The following is a 17,190-nucleotide window of genomic DNA, read 5'->3' on the forward strand; positions in this document are numbered from 1 at the left end:
TCCTGCATCAGCATTCAGGTCTTCTTACCTAGGATGCAGCACAGACGTTTTAGGAATTTGGTTCTGTATGGAAAAATTAATTTGAAGGATTTCAAGTATTTTTCAACTATTCACATCTACAGCACTCAGCATGTCAACGTCTAGGAACTGACGCAATTACAAACTGCACTGTTATTTAACATTATTAATGTTATTTTACAGAAAATATAATGGCAAATTATAATTATAATGGCAAAAAGGCAGGAAAATGCTTAATTAATAAAAATGAATGAAAATACAACTCTAACAACTCTAACTGCAATAATTACAGTTTTCACCTCGTAATGTTTCTGGACATAAACATTGCCATGCACTTTTCTATTAAATCTGAAGAGTGCTAAACCCATGTAAGAGAGTGAGCAAGGAATGGAAATGGGGAAAATTGTGTGTGTGTGTGTGTGTGTACGTGTACGTGTCTGCCGTGTGCATATGTATGTGTGTCCTCGTCTCTCTGCAGTGCGTCTGGCAGCTCCATTAGCCTTTAGTGCTGTGACTATTCAAGCCCACTGATGACATCACTGCAACATACAGTCATGCGCATGTGCACGCACACACACACACACACACACACACACTCTGATTTAAACACACACTTTAATGCTTAGCACTAGACTGAAAACACCACAGATTTGCTCACATTCATTTCTAGCTAAGGTTTTTTTTTTTTTATCCTCTTTTGACTAAAGCACTGCTTTTAGCAGGTTAATGCAATAAATAAAACAATTGATTTTTAACTTTACATCCATTAAGCAGGAAAACTGAGTTGAGATAAGAGCACAGGACAAAACTATATGTTACATTACTGCTTCTGTAGTAGCAACATAAACAGATTTAAAAACTTTTCGTCAAACTTTTTTTAAGGAGTCTCCAGTGTCAGAGTTTGTTTGTTTTTTTTAAGTTAGTCCTTGATAAAGTTTTTTGTCAACTAAGTAAGAGAATAAAGAGCGACTTTTTATAGCAGCTATATCGGAAATGATTCCAGGAACTTAAGTGATTCACAGATGCTAATAATAAAAATAAATGGATAAAAAGTATGCCGCTCCTTTCTTTATAACGGATGTGTAGTATAAAAGGAATTCTTTGGAAGGTGCTGTTACAGTATAGGAAATAAATCCAATCTGTGCTCAAACCAGAAAATCTTTGATTGTTTTCCTATAACATGGCGTCCGAGTGAATGTGTAGATTTAATGGTAAAACCCGTTGAGGCTCGCAGGTGAGTGATACATACTGAAGACAATCAAACATAAAGAACCGAAGAAGAGTGATTTACAGAAATCTGTGATCGAGACATGTTAACTAGGTTGTATTTTCAGTTGAAGCAAACCCTTAACTCTCTTTAACCCGCACAAACACACATTCCATCATTTCAGTAATTACTAGGTTTGTAATTCACTAACAAAGTGAAGTGTTAAACAGACATTGGAGATGTTAGAGATGCTCCTCCATAATTTTTAGCTGTTTCCCATCTTGTCCTTTATAATGATGATGTGGAGGGAAATAATTATATGTTCCCGCTGAGTGTGTGTGTGTGTGTGTGTGTGTATGTGTGTGTGTGTGTGTTGAGCAGGACAGGAAGTTGTTTTCCTGGATGATGTCACAGCTGCTCAGCATCCCACGCGCCTCTCACAGAGCAGCTCTCAACATCGACCGTTACCACGGTGACAATGCTGACGTGCGCTCTGGCTCGTCCACTGTCCAACACACGCACACACACATGCACACGCACACCCTCTACCTGCGTGTGCGTCTCTTCCTATCCTTAAACCTAATCCTGACAAACAGGAGCTCTGTCCAATCACAGGACAGAGAGATGAGGTCATTTATAAATAGGATGGAAAGCATCAGTATCAAGTCATTTAGAAACACTCCAGCTGGTTATCACATATTGTTCTCTCCATCTTTCTCTCTCTCGCCCTCATCACACACACATACACACACTCTCTCTCTCTCCATCTCTCACACACACATACACACTTACACACAGAGACACAGCTGGGGGAGGTACAGGAAGACAGAAGGACAGGAAGAGAAAAGGTTTGAGTAAATAGCATGCTGGTGTGTGGTTCCAGGATCATTTTGAAGATGTTTTGACAGATTCATGTCGGACTATGAACAAATTAACAGCCGTAAGATTATAGGAACAGTTAGAAAGGCAAACTTACACCGTTTAGTCAATCAGTCGAGAGACTAGATCGGTGTCTGATGTTCGATCTTTTAATGATCGACGTTTGTCTCTCACAACTGTTCTGAAAATAATATACACTTTAATCTATATCCAATTACTGATGCACGTCCATTCACACACTGCCCCGCCCCCTCGTTTGATGGACAGTTGATAAAAACTAGGTAAAAAAAAAAAAAACACCTACTTTTTTCTTAATTTAATGTAAGTTGAACATTGTTGGTTTTTGGATTTATTTTCTTTTCCTTTAACTTTCTTAAATGCTCCTTTAAAGTGCAGGATGTTCACTATTACTGAAACTATATAGCATAATTGTTGAGGAACTTAAGGCCAATGATTCTGCATCTGTTTATGGCTGCAGTCGCTCAGTAGATTTTATTTTGTGTGTCCAATTGCTTGTAAACTGCCATGTAAGTTTCTCTCACTCTCTGTCTCTCTCTCACACACGCACGCACGCACGCACGCACACACACACACACACACACACACACACACACACACACACACACACACACACACACACACACACTTTTCCTCCACAGAGCCACATCATAGCACAGTATGATGAATGGTTTACTGCAGCATTACAGACCCATTAAGAGTTACAGCCTCAGGTCTGAGCTAATGCTAAATTTAGCCTGGTGTTTATTTCAAGCTCAGCATGTGTGTGCCATACGCTCGCTCTCTTCTCTTCTCTCTCACTCACACACACATACATACACACAAAGAGACACTCTGTCTACAGCCTGAGCTGTGTTTTACCAGTAATGAAAACATGTCAACTCATGTTCCCAGTCCCTCCCTCCTCATGAGTGTGTGTGTGTGTGTGTGTGTGTGTGTGTGTGTGTGTGTGTGTGTGTGTGTGTGTGTGTGTGTGGGATGCGGCTGGTCTTCAATTATGTTGTTATATACACTTAAACCCCGTCTGGGGAAAAAAAAAAACGAGACCCAGTGGATCCCCTGGACCGTGTGGTCAGACCATCCCTACATTCTCAGCTCTCACATTAGTGAATCCTTTTGCATTAAATCAAATCTCAGGTTTATCATCACTTTTATAAGGACGGCGCACCGGGATGCTTTGTGGATTAAACACATGTGTAATTGTTGAAATGGTGAAGTTTTGTATGAGATGTTGTTTACTTTGTGTTTTATGGAAGGAGTCTCCAGTGTCAGCATGTTGTAACCTTCAGATGTAAAGTAATCTTGTGTATCCAGAGCTTCAGACTGACTGCAGAAAGTCTGGGATCCATATCAGCTTTTATTGCCCAAGGACCACCCAGGAGGATGTCTGACTGACATGTAAAGCAACCAATCACAGTCTGTTTTGTTTTTAGGGGAGTGAAAAATCGAAGTCTCTTCAAAAACAGACCCATGTGCAACCGTAGATTTAAGAAAATCATGTAAATGAAGGAGTCTAGATTGTGAACTTTACATCATTTGGAAAGTCCAGCATTTATCTGATCCTCCTAAGCAGAGCATCATGGCTTTGTTTTCAGGATGACGGTTATATAGCGCGACACACAAGTCTCCTGGAAATCCTGTAGAATCCGACCAATCGGACGACGACTTCAAAATCCCGAAGTGTTTCCAGTTTCGTGTGCCGTACGCATCAGAAATTCAGCAAGCGGTTGGTAGGAACGACGTCTGAAACCTTTATGATTAAAATTTTTTTTTTAATCATTTTTAATTAATTCAAAACAGAAAGCAGAAATAGAAGCTGAAGAGGGAAATAATTGTTTATGTATTCTATAATGTTACTGAGAACTTTAATAAATTAAAAATGGTACATTTGGGGGGCACGGTGTCTTAGTGGTTAGCACGTTCGCCTCACACCTCCAGGGTCGGGGTTCGATTCCCGCCTCCACCTTGTGTGTGTGGAGTTTGCATGTTCTCCCCGTGCCTCGGGGGTTTCCTCCGGGTACTCCGGTTTCCTCCCCCAGTCCAAAGACATGCATGGTAGGTTGATTGGCATCTCTGGAAAAATTGTCCGTAGTGTGTGATTGCGTGAGTGAATGAGAGTGTGTGTGTGTGCCCTGCGATGGGTTGGCACTCCGTCCAGGGTGTATCCTGCCTTGATGCCCGATGAAGCCTGAGATAGGCACAGGCTCACCGTGACCCGAGGTAGTTCGGATAAGCGGTAGAAGATGAATGAATGAATGAATGGTACATTTGGTTGGTTTTGTAATTGATTGAGATTCGTTTAGAAATGAATGAAATGAAAAGCACTGAGTGCTGAAAAAGAGACAGGGATGAAAATGAGCCTTTAAATTTTCAGAAACAAACAGATGATAAAGACCAAACCAATCCCCTGGAAAGTGTGTAAAGAAAAAACACAAATGTACTTGATGATCAAAGACACATCACACTGTTCTGAAGAAAATCTACAGTACGTGTAAATATAAAGTGATAAGAAATGATTTTAGATAGGAGAGTCCTTTCATATCAGCATAAGACAAGACTTCTTAGACGTGGCCTCTTCCGGGTGAGAAGATTCATCTTAGCAGCTTTTACACTTCTGACCAGAGTAGGTGTGTTAGAACCCGAGAAATCCTGAGTTACAGCATGAGAACTCAACACGCAGCTGAGAACAAACAGAGGAGAGCACAGCCAAACTGTATGAGGCAGCGCTGATGGATGACCGCATCTGAGACCAGGAATGAGGAATGTTTAAGCTGTTCCTCTCTCTGACTCACGCTCTAGGCAGCAACCCTGGTGATGCAGCGATGGTTTATAGAATCTCCGTCATCCACAGAATGAAGAACAGAATACAGTATGAAAGTGAAGATTTGTGTTTGAACTGAAATGCTTTTATACATGGAGGAAGGAAACAGAAGCGGGCGAGACGGGAAGCGGGCGAGACGGGAAGCGGGCGAGACGGGAAGCTGACGAGACGGGAAGCTGACGAGACGGGAAGCGGGCGAGACGGGAAGCGGGCGAGACGGGAAGCGGGCGAGACGGGAAGCGGGCGAGACGGGAAGCGGGCGACAAGGGAAGCGGGCGACAAGGGAAGCGGGCGACAAGGGAAGCGGGCGAGACGGATATGACGTTTTTTCTTAATCTGGTTTTGGACGAAAAAATAAACAACCAAACATTTTACTTTCTACGTTTATCAATTTGATTCTAACTCAAATCTTACTACCTGCTGTAAACCTCACATTCATCTAAAAGGTTTTAATATAACATAGGGATGGATCATTAAAGAAGAAATCCTAGCAGGATGTGCTGCTGCCATGTGGCCAGAAACCAAGCAATTACAATTTTATAGATTTTAATTGGAACGGCCACAAAACAGTTCCGTCCGGTTCTCTCACCAGCCTCACTTCTTTCCCCTCTCTCATCTTATTAAAGTTAATAAGATGAAAATGCAAGTGGTCATGCTATAAAGATACATGGGCAAGATGTTACTATGGAAACAATAACGGTGCCAATAATGTCACAGAAAATTAATCAACAGGTTCAGATTCAAGTGTAGCATAAAGGGTCAGTATTCGGTTCTTACAGGCTTGAGAGACGCAGACACAACTGTAGCTGAGTGCAGGGAAAAGGATATTTGGGTCTATTATATATCCTGCATCAAAGCACAGAACTTTCATAACACACTTATTGGTCATATTGGAAGTGACAGTGTTGGCAGGTGGAGAGACAGACAGCCATTCAGGCAGACAGATAGCTGTGAAGAGCTGACTCATCTGTCTAGCAGAATAAATATGGAGATTACTTTCTTAAAATATGTGAACTCCAGACAGAAACAGACAGACCACTAAAACCTGACTAAGCTCTAGACTCATTCACACGCCTTTAAGAGCACTACGCTTCTGCTACTCTCCAAAACTCTGACTCTTACCTTTTAACCCTACTGCAGGTCAAACGAAGGCTAAACGGCTCTCGCGCCACCCACACGCCTTCCATCTCTCAACCCAGACTGGAAGAAAACACGGCAACGCTCAAAGAAAAACCAAATCAGAGGACGTGATTATGTACGTAGCTACATACAGCATGTCTCAGATTAATGATGCCGGAGTTCTGGGAAATAAAAGACAAAAATTAAAATGCTGTGTGTGTGTGTGCATTGATTCTACAGTAATTAAAAGTCATTTAAAATACGTAACAAATAAATAAAAGCTTTACGTTCATCCGAGGCCTTTTAGCTTCAAGCCTGCTTTAACGATTTATCATCGTCATAGCAACAGTGTTAACAGGAACAAACCTGTCATGCCTATAAAAATAAATTTTATCTTATAAAAGGATAAAAAATAATAATAATCGTTAGTCTCAAGAAAGATTGTCCACTTTTGTCGTGGCACAAGAGGAATGAAATTCTCCAAGATATGATGATATAGGATGGGGGGCACGGTGGCTTAGTGGTTAGCACGTCCGCCTCACACCTCCAGGGTTGGGGGTTCGATTCCCGTCCTCCACCTTGTGTGTGTGGAGTTTGCATGTTCTCCCCGTGCCTCGGGGGTTTCCTCCGGGTACTCTGGTTTCCTCCCCCGGTCCAAAGACATGCATTGTAGGTTGACTGGCATCTCTGGAAAATTGTCCGTAGTGTGTGAATGAGTGTGTGTGTGTGCCCTGCGATGGGTTGGCACTCCATCCAGGGTGTATCCTGCCTTGATGCCCGATGACGCCTGAGATAGGCACAGGCTCCCCGTGACCCGAGGTAGTTCGGATAAGCGGTAGAAGATAAATGAATGAATGATGATATAGGAAAATAAAAAACATTTTCAGTCACGGAAGTAACGTCGACTCCTGCAACCAATCAGAACAATCGGAACGAGGAGGCGTGGTTTTTACGTCTCAGTTTCAATAACGAAGGCACAACCATGGGGATTGTAAGGTCCTCATTACATCCTTACACTGTTACAACACTCAGAGTGAATTAATCAAGTGATACACATCCAGAAATACTGTCTCACCCTCACACACACAGACGCACGCACACACACACACACAGATCAGAGGTCTTGGCACCATGACAGCCTGGAAACATCTCTCTGTGTCAGCAGCAGTTCTGGTCATTGTTACCTGAGCTGTCAGCGAAACAGGCAAACCGTGAATGTGGGAGCGCACACACACACACACACACACACACACACGATCTCTGGGCCAGCTGTGCTCTTAACACTCCCACACCCAGCAAGTGCTTTGTTCGCCTTTCATTACAGACTTTTTTTGTGTCCATTCAAACGCCACTTAACGCTGTTTTGTGTAATTCACACCTACACACAATCCCAGATGACGCCACTGATGACAATTCAACCAGGACTCACTATTCTCTGCTGTAATATAATCGTACAGGTCATAGCTCCTGCTGGTTGTCATCTTCACAAAACAAATTGTTAGAAGCAGTCAATGGTTCATGTTGGACTTTGGTACTGATCAACAAAACTGAAAAGCAACATGCTGCAAATTTACACCACACGATTCTGCTGAATGTAAATATATTGTCTTGCAGTTCTGCACAAAGGTGACATGATACTGAGAATATAGATTTACACTGTGCAATCACTTTGTGACTTAAAACATTCATGAAGGAAGCTCTTATTATAGCTCCTATTTAACAAGCTGAGAATTACCACAGGAAAAGACTGCATTGTACACGGCTAATTCCTACAGGCGCATCTTCACCTACACATCAATGATGATAAAACGTTACTGTGTTTCACTCGAACTTAACCAATCCCACCTTCTCCCACAACCACTCCAGACCAACACCTTTTCCACACACCTGGACCAATCCCACCTTCTCCTACAACACTCTTAACCAATCCCACCTTCTCCTACAGCACCTCTTAACCAATCCCACCTTCTCCTACAGCACCTCTTAACCAATCCCACCTTCTCCCACAACCACTCCAGACCAACACCTTTTCCACACACACCTGGACCAATCCCACCTTCTCCTACAGCACCTCTTAACCAATCCCACCTTCTCCTACAGCACCTCTTAACCAATCCCACCTTCTCCTACAGCACCTCTTAACCAATCCCACCTTCTCCTACAGCACCTCTTAACCAATCCCACCTTCTCCTACAGCACCTCTTAACCAATCCCACCTTCTCCTACAGCACCTCTTAACCAATCCCACCTTCTCCTACAGCACCTCTTAACCAATCCCACCTTCTCCTACAGCACCTCTTAACCAATCCCACCTTCTCCTACAGCACCTCTTAACCAATCCCACCTTCTCCTACAGCACCTCTTAACCAATCCCACCTTCTCCTACAGCACCTCTTAACCAATCCCACCTTCTCCTACAGCACCTCTTAACCAATCCCACCTTCTCCTACAGCACCTCTTAACCAATCCCACCTTCTACCACAGTCTAACCCAATTAATCCCACCTACTCCCACAGCCAATCCAGACCAATCCCACCTCCTCCCACAGCCTAACTCAACCCATCTAATCTTCTCCTACTGCCACTTAGGAGCAATCCCACCTTTTCCACACAGATACTCCTGGACCAGTCCCACCTTTTCACCAGTCACACTCCTGAACCATCCAACTTTCTCCTGCAGTCACATGTGAACAATCTCACCTTCTCCCATAGCCACTTCAGTCTAATACCTCCTTTTCCCCCCAGACACTCCTGACCAATGCCACCTTCTCACAGACACTCCTGACCAACCCTACCTTTCCCACAGAGACCCTGAGCCCTGATAAAGCAGAGATCATCTCATACAAACACTTATTTTACAGCAAGTAAAACAATGATATAGGCAACAAACTCTAGCTGAATTGCAAACAATTGTAACCAAAGAGTCCCCACTACAGACACCCACACACACACACACACACACACAGGAACTTTCATCTCTGATAGCTGAAGGGCTTTCCAATTTTAAAATCACCTCCATGAGGTAAATTAACACGCCAAGTGTCAATGGAGTGGTCCACAGGGAGAAGATGGAGAAGGTGAAGGTCTCAGCAGGCAAAATGCTCGAGATCCCTGAGGGATAGCGAAAAATCTTACTGGTAGAAGTGTTGAGAGAGAAAAACACTCAACTTACAGCAGGTTTTAGAAAAGATGATTTATTATTGCATAAAATACATCAGTGGACATTATGAAAGGACGATTTTCCTCAGACGGGGAACAAAAGGCTTCGCAGGAAGTATTTCACAAAAGTAGAAAGAAAAAAATAAACAGGAAAACTAAATTATGCATTAAACCAGAGCAGGGAAATTTCTGATGTAATATCGGTACAGGACTGAATCATAACACGGTTATGTCTATAAAACGTTAGAAGGTATTCTGTTCAGTCTGAGTACCACGATGCTCCTCCAGAAAAAAGCAGCTTTACCAGGAGCTGAAGTCTCCGAATCCCGTCCTGCCTTTAGGCTTCTTAGCTGCCGTTTCGCTGCTGGAGGGTTTGCTGTCCTCGTCGGTCGCTGAACGCTTACTGAACAAATAAAAGCGCAGGCAAGTCAACAGCCACGTTTTTAAAGGAGACATTAAGAAAAAAGTAATGACTGTGTGAGAGAAAAAAAAAAAAAGAGCTTAATGTGTATGTTGAAGGTCTGCAAACAGTTGGGTTGCTTATGTGTGTGTATGAAACTGAGAAAGAAATAAAATAAAAAGAGAGCGCGCATGTGTGTGTGTGTGTGTGTGTGTGTGTGTGCGCGCGCATGTAGGAAGAGTGGCACAGGAATCGGTGGGTAACTGAAGGATAATTATCCTGATGTCCCACTGTTTCCACAGTAAGCCTCGATCATATCCTGAACCCCTCTGGGCAATGTTACAACCCCCAAACACCCACCTGCCCACACACACACACACACACACACCCTCATCCAATCCAACGTACTATGACCTTACAGTAATAGAAGTAAAATACTCGTTCAAATCTCTGTAATGTTTAAATCTCTACGTTTACATAAATTGTGATCTGCTAATGATAGGGTTAACCCTTAGAGCTCGTCATCAGGCTGTGTTGTTAAAAATCTGCTCCTAGATTTACTGCAGTGTGCATGTGTATGTTAGTATGGGTGTGGGTATCTTTCTTGGTGTGTGTGTGTCTCCATTTCAGTGCCTGTGTGTGTGTGTGTCTCCATCTCATTTTCTCTGTCTATGTGAGTCTGTGTCTCAATGGGTCAGAGTCTCCAACCATGTTTTTGTGTGTGTGTGTGTGTGTGTGTGTGTGTGTGTGTGGCTCCATCTTTGTCTGCATTTCCCCTTTCTCTCTCTGTGTGTCTCCACCTGTGTTAGTCTTTGTTTCTCTGTGCATCTTTGTGTCTCTGTCTCAGAGTCCATGTGAATCTTTATCTCTGTCTTTCTCATACGTGTCTCCATCAGAGTCTCCCCCAGGTTTCTACTCTTTATTATGTCTGTGTGTGTGTGTGTGTGTTTGTATACTCACGTGACAGCCATGTTAATATATTTGCCCACTCCGGCTCGATACGTTTTGGGTTCTTGTTCAGTTTTAACTTTGCTGATTGATGCTGATGTTTGGGCTCTTTCTTCCTCCTGTTTTTGAGCTTCCTTCTCACGCTCAGCTGCAATCTACAACACACACACACACACAACAATAGATCAGTCTAAGATGACAGATCATATATTACAAACACTGAAACCTAGCACACACTCAAATAACACACACCCACTCACACACACACCTGTGCATCTGCCTCCTCATATGGATCCACAAACACAGAAGTGCTTATCAGCTTAATCTCAGTCTGTGAGTAAGAGAAAGAGGAGAGAAAATGAAAAAAAAAAAAATTATAGCATGTCTCACACACACACACACACACACACACACACACACACACAAAGAGAGAAAGAGAAATAAATATGGATTATTTTTTATTAGGATTCTAATTTTTTTCTTGAAAAATACTTCTTGATAAACCGTTATGCTGACCAGACAAGAAATTAAAAACTATATTAAAATTCAGAAAGGATTTTATAGACAATACAAATAAAAAAATTTGGAAAAAAGTTCTGTGTATTTTAGTTTTTTCAAGTCAAAGAACCCTTTTTTAATTGTATAACATGCACCAAATGACCAGCTTTCAAAAAAAAAAAAAAAAAAAAAAAAAAAATTTACTTAATTAAATAAAATAAATAAAATAAATAAATAAAAATCCGTCTCGATTGGCCGAACCGAGTCACATGTTGACGGAGTTTAATCTTGCTCACATCTGAACTGACAAATCGTACCGGAGCATTTAGTATTTTTTTCCCCCTGAGGCTCCGAATCTTAAGCTTAAACAGTGACAGAAAAAAACATGAGGCAAAAAGGGAAGCAACAAATAAAATAAATAAACAAACAAACAAACAAACAAACAAACAAACAAACAAATAAATAAATAGAAAGGTTTAGAGTGTGAAAGCTGCACAAGTGTGGGGGTAATTCCTCAGAGAAAACCTCTTTCACAGTAAAAGCTGCAGCGTCAGTCAGTTCAGCTCCTCTGAGGTTTGAGGCGAGGTGAAAGAAAACAGCGAGGCGAGCGAGGCGTCCATTAGGCACAAAATGAAGAGGCTCGCTTCATTAACGACATCAGTTTGACTCTGTGCTGAGATGTGAGCGTGTGAGTGATGAAGGAAAGAAAAAAAAAAAAAAATGGTGTGATGGTGAAAGCACCTTGGGTTTATCTGTTTTCGGATTGCTCTCCACGTTCTCCATGGCCGTGAGGGTCTCGAATCCACCCACCACCCTGAGAGAAAGATCAGAAACCTGCGTTATCCTTAATGAACAAGACGTAATGAGAGGGTTTCCTAATAACTCATTAAAATAAGGTCAAACGGAAATGAGACGTGTCATTCAAAGAGCATTAAATCTTTTCCCCAAAGGATAAAAAAAAAATGGAGTTTGCTGCTGTCTGGTTGTGTTTATGTTCAGTATTGAATGTCTTAGTCATGTCTCACTCTACAGTGGTGTTTAATGTGAAGCTCATATGAAAGTAAACACTGAGAGATTTAAGTATTTGTAGTGTTTCGTTAAGGATTTGGGTTTTATTTAGCCTATAAGGGGTAATATATTTACTTCCAAGGTTTGTTTTTAAATGTTGATATCAAACCCATTTCTGCTCTCTGAGATGCTCCAAGTGTTTGTTCATCTAAAAAAGCAACCTAAATTTGAGGGTGTTTCTTTTCAACCGCTAAAATTCGGTGTAAGTTTATCAACAGAGGGGAAAAACACACGTCTCACACTGAAAGACAACAGAGTCCTGACTTATTTTAGATCAGACTTCAGGAAAATCGTTCGTTTCAACTGATTGAAGATGTCTGATAAGTCGATAAAGAGCCGGTGTACTTCGTAAAAAAAAGGTTACAGAAGAAGTGCTCCTGGTGGACAGTTGCTGCTAAACAAGCCATTCTGGGACAGGGTATAAATAAATAAATAAATAAATAAATAAATAAATAAAAGAGCTAATAAACCAGACATAACAGACCTAACAGGAGACGGCTCTATTTTGAAAACGCTGTCTGGAACATTTGTAGATCTTTGCACAGTTTACATATCCAGGCTTTTATTTTGTTTGTTTTTGTTTTAAGTGACACACACACACACACACACACACACACACACACACACACACACACACACACACACACACACACACACACACACACACACACAGACAGACAGACACACACACACAGACAGACACACACACACACAGAGACAGACACACACACAGAGACAGACACACACACAGAGACAGACACACACACAGAGACAGACACACACACAGAGACAGACACACACACAGAGACAGACAGACAGACACACACACACACAGAGACAGACAGACAGACACACAGACACACAGACAGACATACACACACACAGACAGACAGACACACACAGACAGACAGACAGACAGACAGACACAGACAGACAGTCAGACACACACACAGACAGACAGACAGACAGACAGACACACACACAGACAGACACACACACAGACAGACACACACACAGACAGACACACACACAGACACACACACAGACAGACACACACACAGACAGACACACACACAGACAGACACACACACAGACAGACACACACACAGACAGACACACACACAGACAGACACACACACAGACAGACACACACACACACAGACAGACACACACACACAGACAGACACACACACACAGACAGACACACACACACAGACAGACACACACACACAGACAGACACACACACACACAGACAGACACACACACACAGACAGACACACACACACAGACAGACACACACACAGTGGTGATTTGCTCAGCCTGCTTCTTACTGGCTTTGGTTTCTAACCAACACCAATGTGTATCCATGTGATCTCATGTGACACAGAAATCATCCCGAGGACGAATCCTGCCCTTTAGTGTTGTTTTAATGCCACGCCCACATCGACAGCTACGACTATAATCTCTATTACAGCCAGATACAGTGCTTCGCTTTAATGTTCAATAAGAAGTCTAGGATTTTTTTCTGGTTATACAAATGTGTGGATTCGGCATAAAAGTGTTGCCTAGAGTTAAGAGCAGAACGGTACATTATTAGATTATACGCTTAACTACACATCGGAGGTTTTTACTGTTCAGTACAAAGCGTACGTGTGTGTGTGTGTTTGTGTGTCTCAAGTGTTTTATGTAAAAGCTCTCTAAACGAAGGAAGGAAAAATTTCATTTATAAAAGTTTTGATTTCATGTTGAATCATTTACTGTTACAGCGGCTGTCAATCAAAATGCAGGTTGAGATCAATACACGTTATTTTACTATACGCTTCGGCTTCTGTAGTCGGCAGGAACGAGTATGGAGGAAGCCTCATGTAAACAAATTGGCGTGTTGATATGATGAAGAGTTTAGGAAGGAGTCTCCAGTTCTAGTGTTGTAACAGTCAGAAGTAAAGCTATAATTTGAAGTGTTCTGAGCTTTTGGGTGGTAATGAAGGGTATATACTCTATCCCCTGTCAATCACACTGATACTAGCCAATCGTGTGCCTCGGTGACTGTGTATGTGGAAGATCTTGAATGAACTTCCTGTGTCTAAAGTAGCGAATAAAACGAAACTGGGACGTTCATGATAAATCTCGTAAATGTTCAGAATAAGACCAGAGCAGATCTATAACAAAGTAATTACAGTGTCTATTTCAAGGGTTTCTTATATTGTATTGAGGTAAAGGATAAAGTCACTGATACCCTGATTATCTTGTGTACAGAATATTGGATTTTTTCCTCTTGTCCAGCTGTTCCTGTAGGGCCTCTGGTTACTAGAAGATTTCCTATTTGAAGATTGTTTGGGCTTACAGAAATCCCATAGGCTGAGGGTCAAGGTGTGTGTGTGTGTGTGTGTGTGTGTGAGAGCTTGGTTTTATGCAAGGATGTGTGCAGTGCTCTGTGTGCGAGGGTTAGCCTGTTTACAGTACAGGATATCAGTGTATGTGGTAAGATAGAGAGGTTGTGTGTGTGTGTGTGTGTGCGTGTGTGTGAGAACGAGAACAGAAGCTGTTGGTCTAGACTTATGCTGACAACACTCTGAATTTCTCAGCTTTAGGCAAAGATTACAACTCATTGCCAAATGTGCAAGACGATCAGCCGTGTGTGTGTGTGTGTGTGTGTGTGTGTGTGTGTCCTCTCTCTCTCTTTTGGAATGTTCTGACCAAACAATACACATGCTTTTCCCTAGAACACACTTTACACTGTGAGCACAGCAAACATGACATTTTACTAACACACTCGAAAGCAAACAAACACACACACACACAGACAGACACACACACAGAGACAGACAGACTGAGAGACACACAGATACAGACAGACACACAGAGAGACGCACACACACAAACAGGAGACGCACACATACAGAGACAGATGCACACACACACACACAGAGACAGACACACACGCACAGACAGAAAGACAGAGACACAGAGACAGACAGACACCCCCACACACACAGACAGACACACACACACACACAGATACAGACAGACTGAGAGACACACAGATACAGACAGAGAGAGACACAGATAGACAGACAGAGAGAGACACAGACAGACAGACAGAGAGAGACGCACACACACACAGAGAGACGCACACACAGAGACAGACAGACACACACACATACAGAGACAGACGCACACGCACACACACAGAGAGACAGACGCACACACACACAGAGACAGACACACACACACACAGACAGAAAGACAGACAGAGACACACACAGACAGACAGACACCCCCCACACAGACAGACCCACCCACACAGACAGACACCCCCACACAGAGACAGACAGACAGACACCCCCACACAGACAGACAGACACCCCCACACAGACAGACCCACCCACACGGACAGACACCCCCACACAGAGACACACAGACAGACACAGACACCCCCACACAGACAGACAGACACAGACAGACAGACACCCACACACAGAGACAGACAGACACACACAGACACCCACACACACAGACACCCACACACACAGACACCCACACACACAGACACCCACACACACAGACACCCACACACACAGACACCCACACACACAGACACCCACACACACAGACACCCACACACACAGACAGACAGACAGAGACAGACAGACAGAGACAGACACACAGAGACAGACACACAGAGACAATCATGCGGCAGAGGGTAAACAGCACATCACCTGCCAAACACGGAGTGTTTTTTGTCCAGGTAGGTGCACGACCGGAATGTTATAAAACTGCAACAAAATAAAAGAGAAAATATTACGTTAATAACACGTTAATATTATGTTAAGGAAACACACAACAGAATTAAAAACACTCACAACTGAGATTTGTTGGTGTTGGGCCCAGTGTTGGCCATGCTGAGCACACCACGGCCTGTGTGCGAGAGATTGGGCTTGAACTCGTCCTTAAATGGTTTACCCCAGTATGACTCGCCACCTTACACACACACATACACACACAAACACACACACACAAAGAAAGAAGAAGAAGAGAAAAACAACTAAGACAAGAAAAACAATACAGACCAATTCCAGAGGGGTGCATTTACTTATCATTAGCAACGGTCCGTAGACGATAAACGCAATATAGAAAATAAGACAAATTGTTACACTGAAGCTGATTAGAAGGGTGTCATAACTGTGCAGCAATAACAACACACACAATACAGCTGTGAGAAATGGATTTAATTTCCCATAACAAAATATCACTGATGCACTTAAGTCTGATAGCCGTGACAAACATTGTAAAAGTCAATGCAGCAAATGCAAATGATAACCGCAGGGTGTTAAACACACACACACACACACACACACACACACACACAGGGGTGAGGAGAAGCTGTTTCACTCTTAGTGCTGCGTTCGCCTCCTCTTACAGCTCCCGTGAAGGACATTTCGCATTTTATAGACACAGCAATAATAATTTGAAAGGACGACTCCTGCATTTATTTTTTTTAATCTCTATACACAAACACTAGAGTAGATATGAACGAGTGAAGAAAATGGGTTTTGTTCAGCTTTTAGTAGTTTTGAAGAAGTTTTGAAGAAACGTTTGTGCAAACCGATCTGAAGAAAAAGGTTCTGCAAGTAGCTTTGGATAAGCGTGACTGTGAAACGCTGAAATAAATAAATAATTTAACTTGGAGTACAAACTCCATATACAGAATATAATATAATGTTCCTTTTTTTTTCCCCTCCAAAAAACGACTGAGTTTGAAATTTCTTGCATAAACGCAAACAAACGATTTTGTTCCTACAAATTATTTACAAACGAACGCACGCATATTCCGCGTGTTAAGCGAGGCCCGGTGTTTCCTGTACAGAACAATACTATAGATAAAACAATAAACAAATGAAAGTATAATAAACCAAGATGAGAATTCGGATCCCGAACGTTTCAAACACGGAACCACGTCATGTGAAAACTCTCCATTAAATCTGACAGATTTATATTGCAGTGCTCGTTATAATGCGTCATAGTTTCTATAGTAACAACTTACACAGATACAAG

At 42.3% G+C, this 17,190-nt stretch overlaps 1 protein-coding gene across 1 annotated transcript in view; it reads right to left on the reverse strand.

The window, feature by feature from the left end:
* Window positions 1–9,239: 9,239 nt before the first annotated feature.
* The window catches only part of ppil2 (peptidylprolyl isomerase (cyclophilin)-like 2), a 35,018-nt gene continuing 27,067 nt past the window's right edge, over window positions 9,240–17,190 (reverse strand). Inside the window, exons 15-20 of the mRNA XM_060883449.1 lie at window positions 15,999–16,116; window positions 15,855–15,911; window positions 11,808–11,880; window positions 10,837–10,899; window positions 10,581–10,723; window positions 9,240–9,623 (exon numbers count right to left, since the gene is read on the reverse strand). Of these exons, the coding sequence (XP_060739432.1) occupies window positions 9,521–9,623; window positions 10,581–10,723; window positions 10,837–10,899; window positions 11,808–11,880; window positions 15,855–15,911; window positions 15,999–16,116 (557 nt within the window). The 3' untranslated portion in view covers window positions 9,240–9,520. The remainder of the gene's footprint in view (window positions 9,624–10,580; window positions 10,724–10,836; window positions 10,900–11,807; window positions 11,881–15,854; window positions 15,912–15,998; window positions 16,117–17,190) is intronic.

This window comes from Tachysurus vachellii, chromosome 12 (assembly GCF_030014155.1).
Source record: "Tachysurus vachellii isolate PV-2020 chromosome 12, HZAU_Pvac_v1, whole genome shotgun sequence".
Classification (NCBI taxonomy): Eukaryota; Metazoa; Chordata; class Actinopteri; order Siluriformes; family Bagridae; genus Tachysurus; species Tachysurus vachellii.